This window comes from Ptychodera flava, chromosome 11 (assembly GCF_041260155.1).
Source record: "Ptychodera flava strain L36383 chromosome 11, AS_Pfla_20210202, whole genome shotgun sequence".
Taxonomy (NCBI): Eukaryota; Metazoa; Hemichordata; class Enteropneusta; family Ptychoderidae; genus Ptychodera; species Ptychodera flava.
The window spans coordinates 14,540,333-14,562,738 of record NC_091938.1 but is presented as its reverse complement, the minus strand read 5'-3'; the positions used below and the strand labels follow the sequence as shown (position 1 = coordinate 14,562,738).

Here is a 22,406-nt window from a genome sequence, read left to right as displayed (position 1 = left end):
CATATGTGCACGAGCGATAGCGAGTGCGTACATGAAGTGAACTGGTCAAAATCAAGTGATATACCGTCGCTGGGTGTGATTTATTGCTATTATATCACAACAGTATATTGAAATTCTGGCGTGGAACGTAAACACGGATTTTTGCTCAAGGTGAAAGCTCGCGCGTATGCCAGCCGTGGTATACCACCAATATACCTCGGTTTTTTTTCGAGTCTCGACCAATCAGATTGCTGTATTTACACCATCAATATACTGGTATGATATAATACATAATATTATATAATCATACTTTCAACTAAAGAAACATTACCGAATATTGTCTCAGCGCTTCCACCAGAACCTTGTGCATTTCATGATCAGACTTGTAACATATCTAGAAGTGGCAAGAATATTTTTGTTCTTTGCTTTTCTTGTTTGTTGTCTTCTCCACTGTAGGGGTGTGCCATCACTACATCAGATTTTACTCAGATTGTTCATTGCTCTCAATAATAAACAATTTTCTTGCAACATGTGAAAGATGAGATTGTGTGTGTCGTGGGGGGGGGGGGGGGGGGGGGGGGGGGGGGGGGGGGGGGGGGGGGGGGGGGGGGGGGGGGGGGGGGGGGGGGGGGGGGGGGGGTGGTTTCAGATGTGATGAACTTCTGAAGTAAGACCTAATAAATGTGGGCGAGTTACTTCCTTGGATAAATACACTACCTTATGACCTATTGGGGACAGCAATACTACAGAGTTTGTGTCCATTCTAAAGCCAGTGAAAACTGATGATAAAAGATAAATTTCCTGATTCAGTAACATATCTCTTAGAAAAGTGTCACTTGTGGTAGCATAAGTTTTGATCAATTCAATTTTCTTGTAATCTGATTACAGCTGCATCGAAATGCAATACGCACTAATGAATTGTATTTGTTACAGTGCTGTATTTGACAAATTGAGGATGTATTATAGATAGCTCTGGGAGCTACAGAGGCATGCCACATTACTGAGGGCGCTGATTACTGAGGGCCTTCAGGTCAGCTTATGTTCTTCATGCATGGCGTAGGAAATTGCTCATCAGTAATTCCATTCCTAGAACTTAGTCTTTGTGTATAATCAATCAACACAAATCTGTGTTTCCCATCTCTGCATCTGATTTTAACTAGATTGGAGTGTCAAGTTCTGCATCAAGGTGCAAAAAATGAGACTGCAAAAGCAGACCCTGCTTTTAAAGTTATAAGTACCGTGGTGGAAATCATGAATCGTTGTTCAAAGGGCATTACAGCAGAAACATTCCTTCACATAGGAAAAATTACACATAAAATGAGATTTTTCTCTGAATATTTCATGATTTTATTGCAACTAAATTATTTAAAATACATGAACATCTCAAGCAGGAAAGTGATTAAAGCAAAACAGCTTAACGAAGAATAACTTTCAAACATGCTATTGCTCATTGAAGTACGTCTCTTTTTCCAACTGTTAGTAGCAGCAGTTTACAAATTGTATACAGCACAAAGAAGTTGTCATAAAACAGTAATGCCAGCATGGCAGATGATCAGAGTACTGAAAGTATGCTAATCTGAATTGTTACACTGTATCAGTGTAACAATTCAGATTGTTACACTGATTCAGATTGTTACACTGATGTAGCTTATAATTCAGTGTAACAGAACTTACACTATGAATTGTAAAACTACTTACATATATGAGCTTAACAATTCAGATTGTTACATCAATGCAGTGTAACAATCTGAATTGTTCCATTGTATCAGTGTATTCTTATACTACAGTAGAATTTAGATTGTTACACTGGTGTAATTTACACCATTTCCTCTGAGAATTGTAACACTACTTACATAAGTGTAACAATTCAGATTGACTCAGTGTAACAACCTGAATTGTTACACAGCATCAGTTTTCTCTATTGACACAGAATGTCATGTATTCATCATTAACATAACTTAGGTCTAGTAAAATTTTGTCCTGCAGTTGATGACTTGTATTACTGATGTAGCACAATGTATAAAACAAAAGGCTAATGATGTGAAAAAATATAAGTACTTCCTGTGATATTCTCATAAAGACTGATATGGTATGTGACAAAAAACACTTAAACATTCTTAGGCTATGAATCAACTATAACATTGATATTCTACTCCTTGCTGTAAAATGTAAGTTATAAACAAAAGTCTGTTATTTTAATAAACGCTGCAGAAAGACTAACCATAGTTTCTTTGAAGAGCAAGTCTTTGTACTTCTGATTAGTATCTTAGGATTTTTCTTTCGTAGTTACAAAAAATGTTGGGTTCTGTACATTAAACTAAACCTTTTGGGTTCTATTCACTACAGTACTACAGGATAAAGTGTCAAAATGCCCTGTATCCATATTGTACCCTGCACCCATTTCAGAGTGCACAGGTATGTGTATATTTCAAACTTATAAATCTGTGTATATTTGTTCAGAGATTGAGTAATGCATAAAAGGTTCTGAGTACAGTATTATGGAAATTACGAGTGATGACCAAGATTCGGTGACATCCAGGAACTTGGTCTGTGAAATGATTGAAAAGTAATCAAAATGAAGATTTTTGTTCCAACATATATACAAGGTCTGAGATGGTTTGTCATAAACATCATATGGGTTTGAGAAAACTAAGTTTTGCCTTTATTGTGATATGAATGAAGTTAAACAGGTTTTGATAAAGACAGCATAAGGTTAGAAAATAGAACATTTGGAACCACCACATGAGAGTTGTGGAAAATGGCCCTTTGTTGACTGTTCAGTTTGGTTTCTACACAATACATTGCCTGATTTTGAATTTAAGGATTTAATTCTACTAGCACCTGAAAACCCCAGCACTAACCCATTCATCACTGAAAGTTATTACATCCCATTGTTTTCAGTGGCAAAGTTGGACCACAGTGATTACAAGTGGGGGTGAGAGGGTGCAGCAGAAGGTTGAGATCAGAATGTCACTGTAAGGTGGTTGTATGTTACCAAATTCAAAGAAAGTAGAAAACTCCTTACAAGAATGCCATAATGACATTGGCAGTGATGAGCAATAACATTAAAAAAAACATGAAAAAATTTCTTAATTTGCATGTGAAAACACTAGATAACGTTGCTTTTTAAATACTGTTAATAAATATCTCTACATTTTAATATCAAAGTTCTAACCCTACAATTATGTTACCTATCAAACCCTTTATACTACATAAAGTGGTACGGCCAACCGTTTTGAAAACTGAATAACATCGCTCATGAATGGAATGACGAGGGACTTCTGATATGTCACTGTAAAGGCACCTTAAAGCCACACAAAAAAAGGCCAGCCATTCTTTGGACAGATTTTTCATTCTATATATTTTAAACCACATTGTCTCGGAAAATGTCAGTTTCAATCCTTGCATTCATTACCAATGTTTGAAAGACATTCTGTGCTGACATTTTGATAAACATTTTTATGAAAAGTTGCATTTGATTTCAAACCATCTTATAGAAATAAAAATGCAACAAAAATACAGCTATTGGGCCTTTATATGAAACGTTGCAATGCAATGCTCTGAAAGACTGTCATCTTATGAGTATTTGAAGTACTGACTGTACAAGTTTACTGTTTTCCCTTCAACTTGGCTGAATAAGATCAGGCTGATAATTTTAGAGATCAGTTCTCCAAATTTTGTCCCTTTTTGCTTTTTAGCTGAAGAAAGGAAATTGACTATATACCAATGCTTCTTTTTTTAGTAGCAAAAATCAAACTTTAAATTTTCCCTATGAAGTTAACTATGCGGTGGGCAGCAATTTTGACTTTCAAATATTGGTACATTTTATACGACTTAATATTTTTTTATATCATACTTTTCATTGCCTTTTTAAAAAGAACTTCTTGTATGTTTTCTGTAGTATAGTATAGACATTGGTTTAATACTTGAACTGCATGGCTATGTATGACATTAAATGAATGAATTAGCCATTCAACCATACACATTTCTAAAACTAGCCACTTTAAATAAGTTTTCATTCAATATAATAGTTAATAACGGTAAAGCTTTCATCTAGATACCCTCAAAAAAATTTGACCATGTATGAAATGTTGGCAGTGAATTGCTTGTAATGCTCAGCTGATATGTTGCAATAGTACCTTCGAAGTACATGTAAGTACTTTAATCTCAACGTTTTTCCCCATAATGTACTTTTAAAAGATGTTAAGTTTAACAGCAGCCACATAAGGCCTTTTGCATTGATCTGTACAAATACAATAATCACTATATATTTAAAGATGTTCTTTATATCACAATGGGCGATATTACCCCTGTGGTTCCAAAAAACATGTTGGTGACCACAGATCCTCGTTCAATAGGGTCCCATCAGGGATCTCACAATTGCTTGGGAGCACTACTTCTAATATCATATATTTAAATTTAACCCCCTTTCACTTTCAAATCTTGGTAAAACCCTATTGTTCCCTAAAGCTATATTGGGCTTATATACAGAGAACCAGGGGTGTTAGGATTGGAGCGCCTAAGTCATCCGGTGAATATGCAATACTTTCGTCAAAACTTGACATGAATATAAAAGACATTCATTAGCAACCTTTCCGAGGAGCCTGTAAGACATATAGAAGGGGCAGTTATTCTGTCCCAGAAAAGAGACAGAATATATCTGGAAAATTAATACTATCTTGAAGGATGAAAACAATTTGAAACAAAAATACTGAGTGTTAGTTAACAGAAAATATGCATTAGTGCAGAGACTATGAAACATGTGCTATTTGGTACTACCAAGCAAAACAAAAATCTGTTCAAAAGTTCTTAGATGAAATGCAAGACAACTACACTTCAACCTTTTAAATCAAAGGTTTATCTGTAGTCATACAAAAAAAATTTAATATAACAGTAGAAGTCTGTCTCTCTCACATTTTACTACTACATTATAAGTGATTAAACACATGTACAAATATCATACAATTTTACATCTACTTGCTCCTCCAATCAAACAATGTACACTATTGTATCCCAGAGGCTTCGGAGCTATTGTATCTGTCTGTTTCTCCAATTGCTACAACTATAAAGAAGTCATCTATTTTTTGTTTAGTTCAAGCGTGGAGGTAGCACACAGGAGTCACAACTGACTTGACATCAAAGTGGAAGATGTACGTTTCCAGCTATTCAAGAAGGACTTGCAAACAAGTTTTTCTGGTCTTTCCAAACAATATTAGCAAAAAATAATATGGAAGACAAATATACTCATAAGCTGAGTTTTAGAGAAATTTGGTTGTTATTACGGATTTCTTGGTCATTTGATTCATCATAAACATGACATTGCGTAGCATCGCTGGACATTAGAGACTAAAAGTTTGACCCATAGCCAAGAGGTACAGTACAATCCACAGCAGTATACTTGACATACATGCTTGAAAAGCTCATGACCATCAAAACAAGAAGAAAAAGGTGAACAATGGATGATTAAGGGAATTAATCGAGTTGTGACGACTCCTGTGTGCTACTTCCATGGTACAAGTATCAACAATGATTTGGAGTGGACCATAATAAAAGCTACAGAAGGCATGTGAATTTTCTAACATCTCTTGGTCACTAACATGGAAAGCTGGTAATCTCTTCTTTTTCTCTTTCATTGCTCTTAACACACATAACCTCAAAACTTGATAATTCGTAAATCTCACTCTGTCCATAACAGACATGTACTCTCACTTTTCCCATGCACAAGTACAGTACAATCAGTTAATTATTTCACACTGACAATGAAATATCATTGCTTTTCCCACTGTCATCTTTTATAACTTGGAAGACGGATGATGACTCTGCCTCCAATTCCCTGTCATTTTGTTCTTTCCTCAAGTCGCTCCGATCCAACAACTTCTCCAGGTCTTCATCGCTGATCCAATGGTTGCTGTCACTCTTCAGAACCCCATCGTGGTCTTCGGACTGCAGCAGTTCGAGCAGCTCTTTGGGATTGATCACAGATTTGGAGTCTTTCTCCATGTTACTCACGCCGCCTTTGAACTTTCCTGTAAGAATATGAAGTTATGATATAACATTGAAGGCAAAGCAATAGAAGCTTTCAAATCATGAAATAAACAAATTACATTTTTAAGATAAAAATCTAAGCATCAGAGAGTGAATACATCATCCATGTACTTGCTTTTCTTCGCTGTTTACTACTCACAACACATGTTAAAATACACCCATTTTCAATGTCACAAATAATGAATGAATGAAAACGCAGATCTTATTTTACATGTGGAACTCTGCACTTTACACTTTATAGAACCGTCTGCCATACTACCAACTATGCCGGGAAAGTTTTTACCAACAATCAGCTATTGCTGTCTGGTGAACTCAATTTGAACACTTTCTTGGCAATTTCTTGTGGTACTTTTGATTTCTCGCGTCAAGGGTATACAGCATACTATTTTTAGTTTCAAGCGGTTAAAATCACTCACAAAGGCCTGAATTGGTAAGTTTTGCTTGAGTTAGTGGACATCTCACTGGAGGAAAATAATACATCACAAACTGTAGCAAATACAGTAGCCAGTCGCAAGACAAGATGGATAACTACCTTTGGCATATAACAGTAACCTGGCCAATCATATGTCTTGGTGGGTCATCATCATTGGCAAATAGCGGTAACCGATCACATACCTTTAACAGGTCACAATCTTTTGCAAGTAACATTTTGTTGCTGATTACATACCCTGATGCATCACCATATTTTGCAAATAACACTAACCAATCACATACCTTGATGCATCACCATCTTTTGCAAATAACACTAACCAATCACATACCTTGATGCATCACCATCTTTTGCAAATAACACTAACCAATCACATACCTTGATGCATCACCATCTTTTGCAAATAACACTAACCAATCACATACCTTGATGCATCACCATCTTTTGCAAATAACACTAACCAATCACATACCTTGATGCATCACCATCTTTTCCAGTTTTCTTTTAGCTGCCGCTCTCTGCACAATCTTCTGATCGATAGTGTTTGAAGTCACCAACCTGTACACAACAACTGGTTTGTCTTGCCCAATGCGATGACAACGATCTTGAGCTTGCAGATCCGATTGCGGGTTCTGTCAAAAATAAAACAAGTCAGGCAGCTGTTACAAACTATATAAAACAGGGTTTCATTCATACTTTTTAGTATATATGATCAAAGTTCTTATGCAGTGTCATAGTAAAACAGTAAAGAGATATAAAATGCTGTACACACCCAGTCACTGTCATAGATGATAACTGTATCAGCAGCCACTAAGTTGATTCCAAGACCACCAGCACGTGTACTGAGAAGAAACAGGAACATGTCCTTGTTTTTGTTGAACTCCTCAATCTGAAAGATCAAAGCAGTGATTTATTAAATCAACAAAGCAAGTCAATCGTACTTCTCACAACAAACCACACTTATAATTCTCTACGTCAGGGAAAAGAATCCAACCGGTGTTAAGAATCATCAGAGTTTTCAGTTAGAGAAATTACTATTGCCAATGTGCAACAGGTTAAAAATCATGCCAGTTGAGGTTCAAGAGTTGGCCCTCTGCTGTCTCTGATCACAAACTTCCTCCTTGAAAACTGCTCGCCAAATTCAAGAACTCAATTTTTTCAATCTTTACAGGGTATATTGAACGCTGGTGAAAGGGTTAAACTAAAGATAGACAAATTTTATAAAATTACCGGTACTTTGTATATCTTGTAGAGTACCTTATCAAGACAGTATTAATTTTAGCATGTTGTTGTTTACCACTTTTGTTTACCACTTTGGAAATCATGCATGATGACAAAAACATTTAAATGTTTGTCTGTTCATGAATCTGTTCTTTTTTTGCAATTTCTTACCTGTTCCTGTCTGTCAGTATAGGACATAGAACCATCCAGACGACAGAATGTGTAACTTCTGATGTAGCAGTAGTCTTGTAAGATGTCTAACATACTTGTCATTTGAGAAAAGATCAGAATCTGAAAATAGGACACAGAAATAATCCTTGAGGCACTCATATGATCACGTGAAACACAAAATTATAAACATAGGGCCAAAGTCCCTGAAGCTACTATAGACATGGATACAAAATTAAGTATTTCCTTACTGTATGAAATTATCTCACTAAGGTCATCCTACGGACAAGTAAACTAAATATTAAAGCTGTCTGACCAGCGGTTTTGAAAGAACAAGCAACTCAACAGTTGACAGAGCTCTGTTGAGTTATGTAGAGAAAACCTTTTGTGACACATGTATTGATGAAGAAGGTGGATATCTTTGATTAACATTGTGAGTTCTGTTTAATAAGTTGAGACTGTACATACTCAGAGAAAGCACACTGAAGAGACAAAGGTTTGAAACTTAAGAAGTTCAAGGTCATCAAAAGCATTATAAGGAATCATGTTACACTTTCATTGCACTGTTTACACAGATTGCATAATTGCTATAAATAGCACATGAGGAATCTTTATACAGCCCAGCTTTACCATAAAAACCCTATCACTTTGACCACTCTTTTAATTGACCACTCTATTTTTTTCCTCAAAAAGTAATTTTATTTTATCCTTACCAAGTCAACCATAAATGGAAATTAGAACTTTCTCTATCTCTATCTCTATCTCTATCTCTATTGACTATTTTGAGCAATTTCTTTTAGATAACATACAGGGCACAATAAATGACGGTTCAGAATATGTCAAAGTTGGGATTCAGGAAAGTTGCCTTTACATGTTTTAATCCTCCAAGACGGTAAGCATTTCACTATGAACTGTCAAAAAAAGTTGAACTTTCTGATAATTCTACACTAAAATTATTTTGGCTTTGATGATTTCCTAATTAATTCAATTATTTAAAATCGTATTAATTATTTTTTTCTGGGTGAATTGGTAGGGTTTATACAGTACAAGAATTACATACAATGTAAGTCAAATTTTGACCAAAAATGACTAAAAAATTCCTTAAAAATACAGATTTGCATATTTCATCACAATTTGAACAAGTCTAAGTTGGGTTACCCCTAGGGACCTGTATACCAAATAACAAAGCTGTCTGACCAGCGATTATGAAGAAGAAGATTTTTTACCAAAAACACCTTTTTTGGCATTAATTTGCCTATTTTCAACAATATCAAAAAATTAAAAAAAATATTTTCTCAAAATCATATTTTTCATCTACACAACAAATATCAAATCAGTAAGTACTGCGGTTCTCAAGATATTTGAGTGGACGGACGCCTCACAAACGGACATACATACATACATACATACATACATACAGACTGACGACGGACGCCGGACGGATACCCATCCCAATAGCTTCTATAGACTATAGTCTATAGTAGCTAAGAAGGAATATGCAAAAGGGAAACACATATTTAAGAAATAATGTACCCCCTCCCAGCCTATAATGGATGAAAGCAAACTTTGCATGACACAATATGAGAGGCTAAACCGAGTACAACATTATGGAGTGCACAGTTTACTGGAGTCCATTATGGGCCGGAAGGGGGTACATTATTGCTATTATTTTAGTTTTGGCCATGCCAGTGAATTTGTACATGGAGAAAACATCTGAGACCACAATGCTGGATAATTGGATGCATTGTCAGTGATAATCTGGGGAATGGTGTCGCAAAATTCACTGGTATTGACAAAGCTGTAATATAATATGATTAAGTCAGTCTGATGAATCATTGTCTTACCTTGTGTCCCCTTTCTTTCAGGGCTGGTAACAATCTCTCCAGCAGCAAAATTTTACCACTAGCCTGTACCAACTTCTCATCGATGAGATAGTCATCTGTCTTTGGGTTGATGGGATATTCCAGCAGATAGGGGTGATTGCAGCACTTCCTCAGTTGCATCATTACGTTCTGTAGTTTGATGTTGATTTCTGAACGCACCTTTGGCGTTTCTTCGAGTTTCTCCGTTCTGTGAAGCATGATAGAAAAGCAGGCTTGATAAATCCCGACAGTTGTTTAATTGTAACCCTTTGAGTGCCGTAATTTTTCCTAGTACTCAAATCTTAGTGCAATATTTCAGCAATTTTTATAAACTTTTCTGTAATTGTTTTGATAATTTTGGATCAAATGGACGTTACTTTTCATAGGCCACAGCTTTTGACAAAAGTTTCTGGGAAAATTTGAAAATAAATTGACAGCATTTTATCGTATAAAGGCAACAAAAATTGATGTTTGAACGCAAAGGTTAACTAACACCCTTATCCTGCCCAATCCATGTATCACTGTCAGGTAAAGTTGATTAACCCTTTGAGTGCTGTATTTTTTCCAACCAAAATTTCAGTGCAACATTTTACCAATTTTTATGATCTTTTCTGTTATTTTTCTGATAATTTTGGACCAAATGAACACAACTTTTCATTGACCACAGTTTTTTATCAAAAATTTGGCAAAAATCAGACAAAATTTAACCGAGGTATATTTTTTATGAAAATTGACTTCGGCGCGCAAAGGGTTAACAGCAGTGATGCACAAGTCCCTTAGGCCGCATTTCAGCACAAAAAGGAACCCTTTGATAGATGCATTTACTCACGCGCCGGCATTCTTGGTGAATTGTTGAAACCACGCCACAATGTCGTCATTTTGTTTATCATCACCAAGCATGGCTTTGTAATTGACTGGGTTTGCTGTTGAGCGGCGTTTTGGTCTGCCTTTCTCGTTCAGTTCCACAACCTCCAAGCTCTTCTTCTGAAATGTAAAGACATTGTTTTGGAACTCCGGATAAGATTTCATTTTTAGACAATGTTGAGTCATCTTACAACCTTTTATAGTTCTACTTCTCTTTAGGAGTTCAAAACTATCGGGTTAAAGTTAATTTTTTTGTACATTCACAGCTGTTTAATCATTTTTTTGTGTCAACCAGACTTTCAAGAGACTACTTATGAAACAGCTAAGATTGGAACAGATTGGATAATGGATATGAAACCTTTGAAGTTTATTGGGAGAGTTTGCAGTAGCACTGTGGCACTCTAAGACGGGTTTGTAACACAGCGATAACTTGCCAAAATGTGGTGACTACCATTGTAAATCATGGGCGTCTGAAAGGATATAGTGTGCAACATACAAGAAGATAGCACCTGTATGTTAAATTAAAGAATGATGCACAAGACTTTGTTCATACCCACCTTGATATGTATCAGATCTTGGCAAATGTTGAGGGCCTACTTTTTCTAATATGAAAGAATGCCAATATGATGCGGGGCAAAATATTCATAGACCATTGCTATGCTAAGTCACATGTGACACAGTGGTGTAAGCCCTTCTGAATGCACCACCAGAGTGTGGAGTGTATTGCATGAAGTCACTTTTTACCTTTTTTGCTTCTATTTCATGAAGGATAGTCCTGTCAACAGTGGCTTTGTAATAGTAATGCTGTAACTTAGTCAGGGGTGCATAGACTAGTACTTCTTTCTTAGGAGGTATAAACAGCTCAACATCAGTCTTCAAACGACGGAGTAGAAATGGCGTCAATATCTGGAGCAAAGAAAAACATAAACATGCGTATGTAAAAATTAATAATAAAGAAATGCAAATGATCAAGTATGCTAGTAACAGAAAGCACACATTTCTCACTGTGCAACAGTGTATGTACTATCAGCAATTTCATTATTTTTTGTTGCTGTCTGTTACAAAACTTTTTCCGTTGCTGTACTACAGTAAATGTTGACTGGACACTCATATTCTGCCTGTCTATAATAGTTGTCCAATGGTTACTGACATTTCAACTGAAATCTATAAATATTGTCTCCTTTCATTATAAAAGAAAGTTTTAAAAACCATATGATAACAAAAGAGATTGTAGCTGTATGATCGTATCAATTTTCCTGTCACTGTTTATCTACAACTAGAGCAACGGATAAATCTTCAAACTTCAGCAGTTACTGGGGTTTATCTCATAAAATGGAAATTTCCACTTGAAATATTCAAATTCTTTTATCAATACTAGTGTAATGTTAATTATATAAAAGTTTTTGTAAAATTCCATATTACACATTACAGTTGCTAACTATGACAAGTCTTTTTTGCTTCTAGAACAGCAGCATTATTGTTACCTGGTGCAGCATTGAAAGAATGTTTTGTTCTCGTTCTTGGGCAACCACAGCTTCATTACCGCCCTCTGCAGTCAGGGACTGGAAATCAAACCAGGACTCAAAGCTGTGCAGGTCATCAAACACCTCTGGGATGAGAAAGTTTAACATGGACCACAACTCGGCCAAGTTGTTCTGGAGTGGTGTGCCTGTCAGTAGCAGTCGGTTGGCTGAACGATACAACTTTAATTCCCTATAATAATCAGTAGACACCGATATATTTTCAAAATTTTAAATTAATTTGCAGGTTGTCTGAAATTAACACACCGACAGGGAGCAGCAACTGTATAAATATGCTGGTCAACCTACATCTTTCCTATTCAAATATGCAATCATACATCTTTTCAGTTTTACCTTTGGGATACTTAATTTTCACACAAATTTTTAAAAAGGAGGGAGGATAAGAACAACACAATTTCTGTTATGTCATTTGCTATTATATACCAACAGCATCACAAACTGGAATGAAAATCATCAAAATAAGCACATGGGCACTATGTCATCATATTATTGTACTTTGGAAACATTCTGAAGTCAAATGGATATCTAGCTACCTTATCAACCGACAGTTGAGATTCTTGATACGATGTCCCTCATCAACGATGATGTACTTCCATTCATAGTATTGCAAGAACTGGCGGTCATTCATACAAATCTCGTACGATGTTATCACGACTGGATGGGTCTGTCTCTCACCATGTTTGCGACCGATATCACGCCTCCGCCGGAATCTGTCATCTATGGATCCATGGTAGAGTACTGTTGGAACCTTAACAAAGTGGGATATATAGGAATAATTTACTGCTAAATAACATATCTTTTTTTTAAATGGTGTGTTTACGATAAATGTTACTGAAAGACAATTTCTTACAAGAACTCTGTTGACTGTATTTGATTTGCTCCTGGTATGGGACAGCTTCTATGAAACACAATTTCCAGGTTTGGAGGTCAGGGCTATTGAAGCTTTGCACTTGTGCACTTACCTTTGGAGTGAATCTCTGGAATTCAGACAGCCAGTTTGGTAAGGTGGACAAGGGTGCAACGATAAGGAACGGACCAGGTACTCCCATGTTGACTAAGTGTGCAAATAGCGCAATACACTGTACAGTTTTCCCAAGACCCATCTCATCAGCTAGGATGCCATTGACTCCATTCTCATACAGCACCTGGTTTAACAACCAATTAAAGACATTGTGAAGGTTAGGTCAACCAATTATACACCTGGTTCAGCTACCAGTTAAAGATATTGTGAAGGTCAGGGCAACCAATTTTGCTTTCAATCAGATCACAAAATCACTTTATCTGTAGGTTCACATAATATCCAGTTAACATACTTTTATCAATACAATGTTTGTTTGTAATTGGTGAAGCTAACATAATTAAAACTTGTTCAGCCCAATTACCAGTAAATAAATTTCCACTCCCCATTGATAACAGTGCGTTTGTGTAAAACCATGGTGGTGAAAATGTTGCCTATGATAAAGTTTATTCTAACAGAAATTGGTCTCTGGTCTCCCTGCAAGTTCATTATCTCTGGTTTTCCTGCAAGTTCAAGTTGTTATTCAGTATTTCTTTCAGCAGAAATTGTCGTAGTATGATTCTAAACTCATTTGATGGATCTAATGCAATTGATGTCATCAGCATATATGACAATTACAGAGGTATTTACATTCATGTTTTATTGAACGCACAGGGATGAGAGACAAACCTTGAGCCATTCCATTCCTTCTATCTGATAAGGTCTTAACACACCACCAGAGAACAGGCCAGGTTGCTTGTCAGTGACTCTCTCGCCGTTGATTACACGGCTGAAAGTATCAGCTGTAACCTCCGCTTTCTTCATCTCACCTTCTGCCTTCCCTTTACTCTCTTTCTGTAAAGGCAAAGATAATGAAAGTCAGACAGCTAGCAGATGTATTCATTTAACCCTTTCACCACCATGGTTTGTCCCAAATCCATTGTTTTCTATGGTAAAGTTGGATCTGTATACAGGGAACTGGGGGTGAAAGGGTTAAGGTAGTATGCACCTCGAAAGTGAAAGACTTAAACTTTTGCTCTAACTTTCCTCGAGGAATCTTTTATACATTCTCTTTCAAAATCAAGAATAAAAATAGGGGGTTACCGTGCAATATTTTGTACTAGAGAAACAAATTACCCAAGATTTACCGATATTAGAAATTCAAAATGGCCGCCATCCCTGTGTTAACTCTATGGAGAAAAATAAAAATTTTCGAATTTCTAAAAACTAAGCCGGTGAAAAGTTTTCTTTCACCAAGAGCTTTAAAATGAACCCCCACATGTAGTATATCAGAAGAGAATTGTAAAAGTTTGAGAGTCCAAATGTCTGTCCCCGAGGTGCGTTCTACCTTAAACAACAGGCACAAACCAAAAACAGCACTCATGAAGCAGTTTACAGACGAGTGTCTGAAATACAGAGTTATTTTATTCAAGGGTATTCACACATTCTCCTATCCTCATTGTATCTGACAATAACTTTTCTAATTTTCTGACATCATTGTCCTTAGTATATTACCAAATTACTCTTGTATTCTTGCTCTTTTGTTTGACCATATTGTGGCGGTACCTTGACTTAAATTCGTGCATCAAATTGTTCCAAATTTTCCATTACTTGTTGATATTTTTAGCATATTTTGTTCCCGCAACCATCATTCCGAAAGTTTCAACAAATCTTTCAATAACTTACTGACATTCTTGAAATATCAGCTTTCAGAAATCAGCAAGTTTGACATCCTTGACTTCAGCAGACTTACTGAACTGCACACATACTACACACTATATGGCCAGTACTTTTCACTGCTTTACAGATATTATATTACAAGGTACAAGATGAATCAAGTCATATAGCTGTCAACTTACAGTAGAGTTTGATTGCACTGCTGCTGCAGGAATTCCCTTGTCACTACCGTCACCAATTTTTCTTCTCTTACTTTCTAATTCCTGAAATGAAGAATGAAGCATGTAAATCAAACCTATACTTGTTACTGTTAACAGCAAACATTTTGTGACTCGTGTGTTCATTTGAACAATTTCAAAGCTTCAGTACAAAACCCATCCAGAAAAAATACAGTCCTCCACATTTTGCAGCAGACAGACAGACACACAGATAGACTGACGATGATCCTTTTTATCTCAAAAGATATGCAATAAGGAGATAAAAACATAAAATACATGTATTTCTGACATTATGATGACTATCTTGTTAACATTGACATTGCAAACACAAATTTTGACTTATTCACTTCTTTTGTAAGTTTGATATGCTACTACACTGAAAATGAAAAATACAAAGTATTTGAAATCCTTAATATTCCATGATGGGAGATTGACCAGACTGGAAAATTCCCTTTCCTTATTGTCAAACATTGACAATGAAACAAAGATCATACAATGGTACCTTAGGTCTTTACAAACTCATCTGGAGGTCTCATAAAAATTCCAACCAATATTGGAAATCAATGCAACAACCTAGATAATTGTATTTACTAACAATCTTACTTGTATAACCACTTAACTATAAGGCTGTTGGTATCACAGAATGGATTTACACAATCCAGTTGGATCTACTCACTAGGAATACGGACGGAGGTTGAAAGGATTAGAAGTAGGTCAGGTCATCAACTTTCCAAAAATGGTAGATGTCTCTTGATTTCATCATATAAATGATAGTGTGATAGAATACCTGTTTGTTTAAGACTTCAGCAATGTTGTAACTCTTGCTCTCTGCTTTTCTTTTCTGACCCTTCTTTGTAGCATTGGCGTCATCTGTCTTTGGTGTTGCTGTGGTTGTATTGAAAGTTTTACAGTATCAGCACAGTAATAGAGAAACCAGTGCACAATTCTGTAAAAACTTCTAATTGACCATGTTAATGACCTATTTCATATCTACTTGCAAAGGTTACAGGGAAGTTTCATGGCTGCACATACAGACAGCTTATTACTGAATTTTTGAAACATTTCATTCCCCTAATTAAATTAAGTTGTGAAATTTGACTCGGGTCAAATTTTGCATTGAGCACCTTTAACACTTTTTCGTGTCAGATTGGTAATCTATAAACCAACATTAAACATAAATATCCTTTGGTTACATGTAGAAACAAAGTCAAGTCTTATCAAGTATGACATACAAATTTTTCAGAGTCAAACTGCAGCAAATCATTGATATAAATACATTGAGATACAAATTGGTCTTACCTTCTTTTTGATTCCTCTTTGTTTGACCTCTAGTACCAATCCTTCTTCTAGTACTTGGCTCTGAGGCCTGGGAATTCTGAAAAATATAAGTTTGACATTCTCATCATGTCATTAGTATAAACTCAAGAGGCTCACGTCTCTTTGATCTGTTTGAGGTCACCATAAATATACCCTGCTAACAAGTAAACCGATGATAATACCAGTAATATTTGTGTCATTTCACTAACCAACACCTGGAATAAGTTTTACGGAAAATTTGTCATGGAAACTTACAAGTTGTGACTTTTTACACACTTACTATACAAAACTAGTTTTGAAACTAATATCAAATCATAGGAAACAAACCTGATTGATAGGTTGATGTTCTCAATTTTCAAAATGAATGGAGCATAATGTGAGAATATTTATTTTAGTTACCTGAGACTCAGCACCCTGGCTAGATTCCAACTCCATACTACATCCACCGTCTGGCTCATCTGTTCCCTGTAAACAGAGGGAAAATTGCTATCAACAAGGTGGCTACTAGAAAGAACAGCACACTGCACAGAATTTATCAGTCTATTGGATAACTTCACTCATTTTGGCTCATTAAAAATACCATTACACCTTTCAAAGCCTCACGACATAATAGGATTTCATACTACAAAATTTTTTTGCTGAATTCAAAACTTGTTTGAATATCCAAATGATATGCGGTATACATGGGACATTAGAATGCGATTCCACAGAGACGTTACCTTTTGTGTTTCTCTCTCTGCTTTTTCTCTTTCTTCCCTCTCGGCTCTCTCCTTTTCCTCCATCTCAGCTCTTCTCTTCTCTTCCATTTTTGCTCTCTTTGCCTCCAGCCTGGCCTGTCTCTTCCTTTCCTTATCCTGCTGTTCCTCCATCTTCATCAGAAGGAAGTTGGTGTAGATGCTACTCTTCTGCAGTAAATGTTGCAATCTCTTGTATCTCTGTTCTTTTAGTTCTTTCTCCATCTCTTCATGTGCCTGTAACAACAATCATGATCTCTGCTTACCAAACTGGCACTGAAATATATAAAATCTAACCATCTTTGCTCATATCTTGTCCAATTACATGCTGATTAACTATCAAGGAAAATGTGAATGTATGAAGGAAAATGTGAATATGACTCTGCAAAAGTTTGAGATTACATGGTAAAACTTCCAAAACTTTGAAATTCACATTTTCTGGATTATCTGTTTTAACTCACTTATGTGAAAAACAGATTATTAACCCTTTGAGTGCCAAATCAACTTTTGTGGCCTTTATTAGAAATAACATACCCAGCAGATCTAGACAAGTTAATTGGTATTTTCCCCAAAATGTTGGTCAAAAATTGTAGCCATTGAAATGTTATGTCCATTTGGTCCAAAGTTATCGAAAAATTACAGAAAAATTCATAAAGATTGGTAAAATGTTACATATTATCTAGTTTCAGAGCCAGGAACAAATTAACAAACCTTTTCTTGAAGTTTCTTTTCTTCTTCAATAGTTTCTTGATGTAAATGTTTTTCTTCTTCTACCATTTCTTTGGTTAATATTCCATCTGGTAGTATGCTTGCTATCTCTTCCATTTCCTCATCTTCAATGGTGGGCACTTAAGAAATTGGAACAAATCTGATTAATGGGAAATGTCCAGCAGGTGTTGAGTGGACATGTTATATAAGAGTTCAGTGATATCGACTTTGTCAGCATATGTTATATCATGAAAGGGAAAAATTCCGAATGCTTAAATTATCACTTTGCAAAAACACACATGGTGAATGCATCACTGCTGCGGTTCATTTTCTATAAATTACATTTTTCTCATACTATGATTAAAATCAAATTAATCTGCTTCATTCTTGTAGATCTACAGGCTACTATTTCACCGTCTTATCTCCAAACATTGTGGCTGTATAATTATATTGTGATACCATTGGTATCAAAAATTTCTTTTGGACAAGTTTACTTTACTGACTTTCAAGACCAGGGATTTACCATATAATTAGGAAATTATCCTATGATTAAATGAAAACTGGGAAATCAAGGGCATTGTCTGTCTTGCTAACATATGCCATTTTTGTACCAGTGAGTCTTCAAGCTATATTGCAGAAAGTCGCTACTTCTAAATTTTTGGAAACAGACTGATGATTACTGGTGGAGTACTCCAGGGCTCGACATAAGCGCTAGCCCACTAGCCCGAGGCTAGTAAATTTTCAAGAGGACTAGTAAAAATGTCTTCGGAGGTAGTCCTGCGGACTAGTGCAATTTTCAAGTTCCGTAGCTGTCCAGGAAAGTTTATCGCTACAAAACTAATGGGACGCCGGGCCACTCATTCGATAAGAATGAACCAAGCCTCGATCATTTTATATAAAAAAAACTAACTTTTACCCAAACAAATTGGACAGTGAAACAGTGAAGCAAACTTTATTGATCACCAACTTAAAATGAAACAGTTTACCTGCTACGGAGAATCAAATTGTACTGTACATGCCAGTAACATGGCCCCGGGAAACATGGCTCAATGCAACGCTGAGCATCAAACAGAATTGTCTGCACATCGTGTATTTTTGGTTTGCTTGAAGCTCATCACTTCGCCTAAAAACATGAGCAACCCCACAATGTCGTTCAAACACTGTATCCTTGCCTTTCAAAGAAGATTTTTCTCAAGATTTCTTCAGGGGCATTCCCAAACAACACCTCCGATAGTTCGTAGCCAGCTTGACCCTGCTTTAGAATGCCTCCACATGCTGACCTCCATATATAGTCAAGACCCCCTAGCTTAATTGAAGCTGATCTTAAAAAGAGCCATCTAGCTTGCCAAAACAGTGCTATGGCAAGTTGCTACTGCTTGTACAGGTGAGGGAATTCCTCACAGATAATAACTTGGTGCTAGCAACTTATTGTTTTGCCATTTTAGTGGAAAAGTGTAAATTATTGGGGCAATAATAGTGAAGTGACCCTTAAAACAGTAGTGAATAAACAACGTATGAAATGGGTGTATCAAACTGTTGTATCCAATCACTTCTGGGTTATTTTTGTGCTAATCACATTTTGTTACCAGTAACTGGCAAAAACTCATAAAAGACACAAGCACATGAAATGGTAAAATGCAACATTTTTACTATTAAAAACAAAATTTTTCACAAACCATTATTACAAATGAGAGGTCCTCCCCACAAGCTGGTCAATTTTAAAATGTGATATATGTCAAAAATATGAAGGCACTCCACAGGAACATTTGTGAATGGCTGTATGAATTTCAGTTCTGGAGAAACAAATCTGTCCCCAGCATGAACAAACATGTTCTTTGCAAATTAATGGCGCACTACCTGAGCTATGAAGGATTTTCCAACAAATTCATCCCTACCTCTGATTTTATTCTTGATGGCAATAGGCTATTTTCATGACCTCTCCTCCTACACAGGACATTTCATTCAGGTTATTTTTGTGGTTTATATATGATTCAAAGTTAAACATTTTGCAGTAAGCAAATGTGCTAGTCTTGCATGAAAGTTAGTTATTGGGTTTAAAAACCTTTGCGACAAAAATATGAGAATGGTCATATATACACCTCTTTACAACATGAGAGCAACATTTGGCTTTGCTTGAGCAGGACTAGTAGATTTCATTTAGGACTACTAAAAATGAACTGCTACTAGTCCTTCGGGCTAGTGGATGATTTGACCTTACGTCGAGCCCTGCTACTCGCACATAACAATTTTCACCATTTTAGAAGCTTGGCATTTTCAGAGGAAAAAAGTGATTACCTTGATTTTCCATTGGTATTTCTTGGTGTGCAGCTTCCTCCGGTTCGTTTGCCTGTTCCACAACAATGGACGGCGACTTGCGATCTTCACTCATCTTGATTTCACTGGGAATTCACAATAAGCACATGTAAAACAATAGAACAAGAGAATGAGCCAGTGAAATTCCCATTCACACACCACATAGGCATTTTCTATGCTTCTATCAGCCTGTAGAACCAGAAAGTAGCTTTACATACTTAATGACTGTGACTTTGACTGCCAAGGGTGTTGTAAAAGAACTGGCTTTACAATTGACAAAGACAATGCACATAGAGGGACTGTCCAAGCCTGACACTCAACTTTCTGAGTACTGATTTACAAATTGGCAGAGTTCATTCCTTTATGCAAAAATATTTAACCAAGATTATAATAAATTACTCATTTTAGATTGGGGTACTTGGTACTGTGTTAATGCCTATGTACTTATTGAAACAATAACAATCACACTTTTAGAAGTGTCAGACATTAAACTGCAGTAATAAAGAGGTGCAGAAATGTCAGTTTGTTGGAATATCTGTTGGTGACCGCAAGTGATGCCCACATTGCTGCATTTAATGAAAAACAATCATTAAATTAATTTAGCGCGGAACGTGTTGTAGTGTAAACAAAATTAACCCTGCAATATGAGCATCCGCTTCAATAATGTATTAGAAATAATTCTTGCTAGTGTAAATAAACAATTAGAATCAAAACATCCATTTGTATAGTTATGTCTATGTTGTATAAAAGATATTCATAACACCCCCCCCCCCCCTTTTTTTTTTCCACAATTGGGAGAAACAAAATTGCAGTTTTTACTGGCTCTGGAGGTGAGAAGTCGACCATGTACTTTAGTTTTCACTAGTTTTGCTGTATACCGCACTACAATGCAGTGTAGGTTCACACTACATACAATACAAGCTGTATAATATTGGTTTGATTTAGTGTTAACATGTGTGGTTGGACGATTTTTCGGTGTCAGGGGCACTGGGCTTCAACAGTTGCACCTTGTAAATCACTCTTCGCATGGCATACAGTACCACAGTACTTCAGTGCAGCGGATCCATTGATAGTCGTACAAAATTGTGGAGCACGGCGGGGCCTGCAGTTTTTAACTCATATTCGAGTGCGGAAGGAAGAACCTTCCCCTAAAGGCAGCGGGAACGGGGAAAATCAATGCCCACATCACAGAAGATATTCCACTGAGAAATCTTGTGTTACGAAAGTAAATCAATGTGATGGCAGAACACAATAGAGAGAAAGGCTTTACACAACTCCATTCAGTTTGCATTATGCAACTGCTGCGATACTCGTGTGCATACAATTACTGAGTAACGGTGAATGTAAACTTATGATATAATTTCTATCTCTATGTGAGCCCACGTCTTACGGAAAATTGCCATCGACGGGAGGGACTGTGATAAAACAAAGGTCTCGTAGACTTCACTGCAAGCCCGGCAAAGCGATCCAGCGACATAGAGCGACCATCACTCAAAGGTCCCAGGTCAATGTTGTTGGAATGCACAAACACTGCATCGCGTGGTGTTTCTCATATCTACTCTTTATCGCGTTCATGGACTGGACATGACTTTTTTCCAGTCGTCTAGAACTTTTTACTTTCTTTTTATTTACCAAGGCATCTGACGGAGCTTGATCAACATTGGCGCGCATTCGGTTTTACGAACTTTTCTAATGAGAACCGAGGCCTCACATGTAAAAGAGGGGACTCCATATTTGCTTCCGGTTTTTTAAACCCATACAACAAACATTTCAAGACTTTTCGGTAAAAAATTAATGCAAACAACAAGAAAATCCGACATGAGCATTATAGGGGTAATCTCGGGCAATTGTGACTAAAATTTTCAAGCTTACCTCGACATTTCCGTTAATAATCAAGAGCTCACCGCGCGGCGACCGACCATCAACACAAGCCAGCAGACCAGTGACAGCTGTTTTCGTAACTCACTCACGTGATTAAAAACTCCCGCCATTTCTGACAGTGAGTAATGAATAAAGATGCCGCGTACGCGCGAGACCGGAAAAGCACGTCGCAAATTTGCAAACACTTATCAAGCTCTTTGCAAGCGTTGAGAGACGGCATTCTTTTGGATTAGGAAAAACAACTTGGCGGGAAAATGTTCGCTATTAACTCTAAAAATTCACTCGTGAACCGGAAGAAGCTATTGTAAAAATAGTTCATACGTCTTTTATTTCAGTTCATGCTATCATTCACTCGTGATGGATATCGTGAACGTATAAATAAATGTAAAAAATACATTAACAAGCAAACAAACACCTGTTGGATGAGTAATAAAAAACAAGCTGTCTCACA

At 36.5% G+C, this 22,406-nt stretch overlaps 1 protein-coding gene across 1 annotated transcript; it reads right to left on the bottom strand.

The window, feature by feature from the left end:
* Positions 1–1,302: 1,302 nt before the first annotated feature.
* On the bottom strand, positions 1,303–22,061 carry LOC139143581 (lymphocyte-specific helicase-like). Its single transcript, XM_070714025.1, has 19 exons — positions 21,947–22,061; positions 20,057–20,160; positions 17,765–17,901; positions 17,039–17,290; positions 16,719–16,784; positions 16,302–16,377; positions 15,790–15,887; positions 14,967–15,047; positions 13,798–13,962; positions 13,073–13,255; positions 12,644–12,858; positions 12,054–12,282; positions 11,314–11,475; positions 10,535–10,689; positions 9,688–9,913; positions 7,847–7,966; positions 7,227–7,343; positions 6,927–7,086; positions 1,303–6,005 (listed from the first exon to the last, which is right to left on the bottom strand). The coding sequence occupies exons 1-19, from the start codon at positions 21,952–21,954 to the stop codon at positions 5,728–5,730; spliced, it is 2,832 nt and encodes a 943-aa protein (XP_070570126.1). The 5' UTR covers positions 21,955–22,061; the 3' UTR covers positions 1,303–5,727.
* Positions 22,062–22,406: the final 345 nt, after the last annotated feature.